The sequence below is a fragment of the Gossypium hirsutum genome, chromosome D09 (genome assembly GCF_007990345.1).
Source record: "Gossypium hirsutum isolate 1008001.06 chromosome D09, Gossypium_hirsutum_v2.1, whole genome shotgun sequence".
NCBI lineage: Eukaryota > Viridiplantae > Streptophyta > Magnoliopsida > Malvales > Malvaceae > Gossypium > Gossypium hirsutum.
The window spans coordinates 32,781,591-32,789,457 of NC_053445.1; the positions used below are offsets into that span (position 1 = coordinate 32,781,591).

At 36.8% G+C, this 7,867-nt stretch overlaps 1 protein-coding gene across 1 annotated transcript; it reads right to left on the reverse strand.

Moving 5' to 3' along the window:
- Positions 1-5,813: 5,813 nt before the first annotated feature.
- On the reverse strand, positions 5,814-7,533 carry LOC107892662 (uncharacterized). The gene is made up of 2 exons (XM_016817723.1): positions 6,891-7,533; positions 5,814-5,818 (listed from the first exon to the last, which is right to left on the reverse strand). Exons 1-2 carry the CDS (start codon positions 7,531-7,533, stop codon positions 5,814-5,816), a joined length of 648 nt encoding a protein of 215 aa, XP_016673212.1.
- Positions 7,534-7,867: the final 334 nt, after the last annotated feature.

Consider the following 7,867-nt stretch of genomic DNA (forward strand, 5'->3'; position numbering starts at 1 on the left):
TATTTTTTTTGCTCAAATTTCGAGATAGAGTTGTGTAATAGGGGGATTCTGAGTAGTGGGAATTAGGGGAGAAGATTAAGGGATTTTGGGGGTTATCGGGATTTTTTTCCCATAATCGAATTTTGACTCTCTTTTTCAAAAAAAATTTTTGCCGTCTATTCTTCTCCCTCTCATCTTGCCTAAATTCTCTAAGTTTTCCATCTTTCTCTTCTTCTTGATTTTTGCCTAATCCATTTATTTTCCTTCGTTTTCGTACGCGGTTAGTGCTCGCTAAGTTTCGGTAAATGTTTCTCTTCGTTTTTGTCATGAATATCTTAGTGACTGAAGTGGTAATGTTTTTTCTCTGCGATTTAGGCGTAAGGGGAGGCTCGAACTGGTGAATTCAGTGTTCTCATCTTAACAATAGTTAAACGGAGGGTTATCGTTGGTGGTAAGTTGGGTTTCTGTTCGTTCTTGGTTGTCAATTCTCTTCTAAATCCGTTAAATTGATGTTGAGTATCTTGATTATAGGCTTTGGAGTGCTCGGGGACTATTTTAGCATAAAACAAAATCAGGTGTGTACCCGAAATACAAAAAAAAAAGGATTCGACGAAAAGTCAAAATTGCTTGCTGTTTGGACAATAGTAGTACGCTAATTTTGAAAAATCGCCATAAATTGTGGAAATCGAATTAGAGGATGAACAAAATATGGAATTAAATGTTATTGAGCCTAGTTTCTCATAGAAGAAACGGTGTAAGTAATGGAATTGTAAATCGTGATATATAATAAACTTTGTGAGACAAGGTCAGAATGAATTCGGGTTCCCCTGTTCTGACTTTGGAAAATTATCAAAAAGTGTAGAAAAATAATTAGGAGTTAAAATTTACATGTTTAAATTATTAATGAGTCTATTTTCAATAAAACAAATGGAAACTTCATTCAAATTTTTTACTAAGAGATAATTAATTTTTAGCAAAGAAGGGTCGAAGCTGTCAGACAGTAGAACATGGGTAAGAAAGGATTTGAGTCTAGTTTCAAATAAATTTAGTGAACCTTAATTCGGAAATCTGTAGCTCAAGATATAAATAATTTAGTAATAGTGACTCAAGTAGATAGCTTTGAAGGAACATATAAGTAAATAGTGAAAATATATATGAATAATTAACTAGCACGTGTTACATTAAAAATGGATCACGCGGCCAAGGCAAATTTTGGCTGAGTGGGCCACATGGGCATGTGAGCCCATTTTTCTGAAAAGTTCTATAAGGTTGCATGAGTCGCCCAAGTCGACTGTGGACCTACTGTAGGGTCGGTAAGCTTTATTTAGATCCCTATATGTGTGATCTGTCTGACTAATTGCTATACCGAGCATGACTTATGATATTTGAATGTATGTACTATTATTGCATAATGGCATGACATATTTTGTATGTTGCATTGGATCGGGGTGGGTTGATGATATTTGGAGGAAGTGTCTGAAAGGCTATTAAGCCTATTATCTGGTAGCTCAGCTGCAACCTTTGATTATGTGCTGCATTTCGGTATAGCATGGTGTGTAAGGATTGGTGGGTTGGTTTAATTCCCACATGGTGTGTAGGGTTGGACGAAGATAGTGTGTAGAGGCTGGTGGGTAGGATTCTGATTTTGTAATACCCCTTACCCGAGACCGTTGCCGGAGTCGAGCACGAGGCATTACTTAACTTATCTTACTAATTCGGAGCATAAAAAAAAACTTTGCAATTTAATTTCACTATTTACAGCAAAGCTGTCCAATCGCGCAGCAGTCACGAAATTAATTATAACTCGAGCTACGGAACTCAAAATTTAACTCCGTAAATTTTCCATAAAACTAGACTCATATATCTACTTTCCATAAAATTTTCAGAATTTTTGGTTAAGCCAATTAGTACAGTTTATTAGTTAAAGCCTCCCCTATTTCACCATTCGACTGATCTGACCTCTTGTTACTAAAAATAACTTTTCTCATTATAGGATTTTCATATGCTATTCCCACTTGTTCCTACAGAAAATAGACTAATTAAGGAATCTAATAATGTAAATTTCAACTCATAACCATTCTTGTAAAATTTTTAATTATTTTCTAAACTCAGAACAGGGGACTCCAAAAACAGTTCTGACCCTATCTTACTAAAATTCACATATATTAAAATATAAAATTCCTTTTTCTACATTGTTATTTTTTCATGAAAATAGACTCAACAAGATTTAATTCCATATATCATTCACCCTCTAATTCATTTTATACCATCCTAGGTGATTTTTCAAAGTCACGTCACAGTGCTGTCTGAATTCTGTTTCTTTGCAAAATTTTACCCTTTTATGATTTCCATGCATAGTTTATCACCTAAACTTTTATAACAACAAAAACTTCCATAATTAACCATTTTAGCAACCATTCATCATCAAATACTTACACATCATTCTTTAGAAAAATCATAAATACAAACATTTAGAATAACTAAATCCCTATACATGCCATACTCAACATGGTTCAACATAAAAATACCGAGTTGCTGTGGTTGATAGTGTGGACGATCTCCGACTTCTTTAGGATCCTTGAAGTAGCCTTGTAATACTATAAGAGAAAGAGAAATAAAAGACGTAAGCATAAAGCTTAGTAAGTTTACTAGCAAATAAATAATAATATTTAACTCAAATAGTTAAACTCAAATGTCTATATCTCTAGTTTACTCTTTGGTTAATCTCATACTAGTTCTCTTGCTTGTTTACTTAATATACTTGTGTGCATAACTTACTCATCTCTTGCTGCATCGTTGAACATCAATTGATAGTATAATAAGTTCTTAACTCTTATAACTTACCTGAGCTTGCCATTTATGCTTTAAACTGAACTTTCATGAACATGATTCGTTTACAAGCCCGTTGAGCTACATTGGAATAATAAGGATACTTGGGTCTCTTCTGATAATAACATGCCAAAGCCATGTACCAGACATGGTCTTACATGGGATGTTCTCATGTTGGTGCCCATGCCATGTCCCAGACATGGTCTTATAGGGGACCTCTCATCTCGGTGCCAACGCCATGTCCCAGACATGGTCTTACATGGGACCTCTCGTCTCGGTGCCCATGCCATGTCCCAGACATGGTCTTATAGGGGACCTCTCATGATCTTAAGGATGCCAATGCCATGTCCCAGACATGGTCTTACATGGGATCTCTTTACCCAAATGTCATGACATTCATATCCAGTACCATCCTTACGTATCAACGAAACTTTTTAATTTTAATTCTCTATCATTTCATGCTTGGATCATCATCAAATAAATTCATGAAATAAATATATAATTGCTGGAAAGTAACAAAATTAATAATAATTATTAAAATATTGTATTTATTTACCGTAAACTTACCTCGGTACCAATTATAGCCAAATTCACCAACTTAGTCTTCAACTTTATTCTTCCCTTTGTCTAACCTCGAGTTCCGTACTTCTTGATTATGGAGCTTGGAAGCTTGAAAACCCTAAATATGGCTTCCCCCTTGCTGATTTCATTCATATGAAGAAGATGAGCATAATTTGCCATCTTTTTCCCTTTTAATTCATTTTAATTACTAGATTACCAAATTGCCCCTAACTTAAAATTTTTCTATTTCACTTATCTCATGTCCATTTTTGTCTACCAAGTTACCAATGGTCTAATTACCATATAAGGACCTCCAATTTAAAGTTTCATAACAATTGGACACCTCTAACACGTAGAACTCAACTTTTACACTTTTTTACAATTTAGTCCTTTTGACTAAATTGAGTGCCCAAATGTCGAAATTTTCGAACGAAATTTTCACAAAATCATTTTGTGAAATTGTAGACCATAAAAACATAAGAAAAATACAATTTTTCTCATCGGATTTGTGGTCCCGAAACCACTGTTTCGATAACCTCAAATTTGGGCCATTACAACTCTCCCATCCTTTTTAGGATTTTCGTCCTCGAAAATCTTACCAGTAAAGAGATTCGGGTATTGCTTCCTCATTGTCTCTTCCGGTTCCCATGTTGCTTCCTCAATCCCGTGCTTTTGCCATAGCAGTTTCACCAGATTTACTTTTTTGTTTCTAAGCTCCTTTGTTTCTCGTGCTAATACTTTAACCGGTTCTTCATTATAAGTCATATCCGGCTGAATTTCTACTTCTGTTGGAGTAATAACATGTGAAGGATCTGATAGATACCGTCGTAGCATAGATACATGAAATACATTATGAATTTTGTCGAGTTCCGGTGGTAAAGCCAATCGGTAAGCAACTGGTCTAATTCTTTCTATAATCTCATATGGTCTGATAAATCTTGGACTCAATTTACCCTTTCGACCGAACCGGAGAACTTTCTTCCAAGGAGAAACTTTTAAGAATACTTTATCACCCACCTGAAATTCAATCTCCCTTCGTTTAAGATCGGCGTATGACTTCTGACGATCGGAAGCTGCTTTTAGACTATCTCGAATCAGCCTTACTTTTTCTTCTGTTTCCCAGATCAAATCAACCCCGTGTATCTTCTTTTCACTAAGCTCTGTCCAATATAATGGTGTTTTACATTTTCTTCCTTGGAAACATCGGTAACCCAGATACAAAATCCATAGTGATTCTTTCCCATTTCCATTCTGGTATAGTGATTGGCTGAAGTAACCCCGAAGGTACTTGGTGTTCTGCTTTAACCTATTGACAAACTAAACATCTTGATACAAACTCAGAGATATCACGTTTCATACCCGGCCACCAATACATCTTTTTCAAGTCATTATACATTTTATTACTCCCCGGATGTACAGACATAGTACCGCTATGGGCCTCGTGTAGAATCTTCTGTATAAGCTCGGAATTCTTCGGTACACATACTCTACCTCTGAATAATAAACAACCATCAGTCCCAGTCTGAAATTCTGAATCATTTAGCTTGTAATGTGCCCGTTTAGCTTTTAACTTCTCATCATTTCTCTGAGCTTCACAAATTTGTTGACGAAATATTGATTTTGCTCTCATTTCAGCTATGATTGAACCATCATCAGTCAGTGACAATCGGGTATTCATAGCTCGTAAAGCAAACAGAGATTTCCGGCTCAAAGCATCAGCTACCACATTAGCCTTACCCGGATGGTAATCAATAACCAAATCATAATCCTTTATCAGTTCAAACCACATGCGTTGTCTCAGATTCAAATCTTTCTGTGTCATCAAATATTTCAAGCTTTTGTGATCAGTATAAATATGACACTTTTCACCATACAAATAATGCCACCATATTTTCAATGCAAATACAATAGCAGCTAATTCGAGATCATGTACCAGGTAGTTTCTTTCATGTGGCTTAAGTTGTCTTGAAGCATAGGCTATTACTTTATCTTCTTGCATCAAGACACAACCCAAACCATTTAATGATGCATCACTATAAATAATAAATTCCTTACCCGATTCAGGCTGTACTAACACAAGTGCTTTCGTCAACAACTCCTTTAATCGATCAAAACTTTGCTGACATTTATCTGTCCATTCAAATTTAACATCTTTCTGTAATAAACGGGTCATTGGAGAAGCTATCATAGAAAACTCCGGTACAAATCTCTGATAATAACCAGCTAAACCCAAGAAACTTCTAACTTCAGATACATTCTTCGGTGGACTCCAATTGACAATAGCTGAAATTTTACTCGGATCTACCCTGATGCCTTCTGCGGATACAATATGTCCGAGAAAACCTACCTCTCGAAGCCAAAATTCACATTTACTGAATTTAGCATAAAGTTTTTTTTCACGCAAAATTTGCAACACTATTCTCAAATGTTCTGCATACTCAGTTTCATCCTGAGAATAGACTAAAATGTCATCAATGAAAACTACTACAAACATGTCTAGATACGGTCTGAATATCCGGTTCATCAAATCCATGAATACTGCAGGTGCATTAGTCAACCCAAACGGCATAACCAGAAACTCATAATGCCCATACCTGGTTCTGAAAGCTGTCTTTGGCACATCTGGCTCTTTTACTCGTAACTGGTAATAACCCGATCGGAGATCAATCTTTGAAAATACCGTGGCACCTTTCAGTTGATCAAGTAAGTCATCAATTCGAGGCAACAGGTACTTATTCTTTATAGTTACCTTATTAAGCTGCCGATAGTCAATACACAATCTCAAAGACCCGTCTTTCTTTTTCACAAACAGAACTGGAGCACCCCAAGGTGAATGACTCGGACGAACAAAACCTCTGTCAACAAGTTCCTGTAACTGTGCCTTTAACTCTTTTAATTCTGTAGGAGCCATACAATATGGAGCTATGGAAATTTGGGTAGTTCTCGGAATCAGATCTATAGAAAATTCCACTTTTCTTTCAGGTGGCAACCCCGGTAATTCCTCTGGAAACACATCAGAAAATTCACATACAACTGACACTTCCTGTATCTTTGACTCAGATACTTTAGTATCCAACACATACGCCAAATAAACATCATACCCTTTTCTGACACACCTCTGAGCTGACATCACTGAAATTACATTAGATAATTCATCTGTCTGATCAGATTTAACCCGAAGTAATTCTCCATTCTGGCACTTCAGTACAACATATTTCTGTCTACAGTTTACTACTGCGTCATGCTGAGTTAACCAATCCATGCCCAATATCACATCAAACTCATCAAAAGGCAATAACATCAAGTCAACTGGAAACAAATACCTTTTATCATCAGTGGACAATTTTTACAAACTTTATCCACCATCACAAACTGGCCTAGGGGGTTCGAGACTTTAACCACAAATTCAGTAAGTTCAACAGGCAAATTTTTAACAAATACTAATTTCGTGCATATATATGAATGTGTAGAGCCAGGATCAATTAATGCAATAACATTAGTGTCATAAAGAGAAAATGTACCCGTAATTATATCAAGAGAGGACGCCTCTTCACGAGCACGAATAGCATGTGTTCTCGCGGGTGCTCTAACATCTGATCTCGCTGCTGAATCTCTGGATGCACTCCTATTACTCGCTCCCACTCCTGGGTTTCTCTGCTGTTTACCTCTGGTAGGAGCATTTCCTGATCTCACACTCGTTATCTCTTCTCTTTTAGCTGTTTCAGGACAATCCCGAATAAAGTGATCGGACGCTCCACATTTGAAACAAACATTTTCACCTGCTCTACACTCTCTGGGGTGGCGTCTCCCACATTGAGGACATTCCAGCCTAGGAGGTCGAGTACTGCCAGTACTTGCAACTGTAGTGGTTTGAGCTCTAGAACCCTCAAATCTTCTGCCCCTGCTTCGGCCAGGATATCTAGCTGGAAAATATGATCCGCTAGAGAGCTCCCTAGGCCTCTTAGACATAGACTGAAATGATTTACTCATCTGTCTCTTCTTTGTATCCTGCGCTTCAGCTCCAGTTTTGCCTTTCTCTTTTTCTTTTAGCAAATCTTCTGCTTTACAAGCTCTCTCAACCAAAACAATAAACTCTCTAATTTCCAGGACACCCACGGATAATCGAATATCATCATTAAGTCCTTCTTCAAATCTCTTACACATGTTAGCTTCAGTGGACACAAATTCCCGTGTATACTTACTAAGTCTGACAAATTCACGTTCATATTAAGTCACGGACATCTTACCTTGTTTTAGCTTAAGAAACTCCTTCCTTTTTTGATCTATAAATCTCTGGCTGATGTACTTCTTTCGGAACTCCTCCTGAAAGAAATCCCAAGTAATCTTCTCACTCGGTACTACTGAAACAAGGGTCTTCCACCAATGGTAGGCTGAATTTCGAAGAAGTGAAACCACACACTTCATACATTCTTCCGGTGTACAAGATAATTCTTCAAAAACTCTAATGGTGTTTTCGTGCCAAAATTCTGCTTTTTCT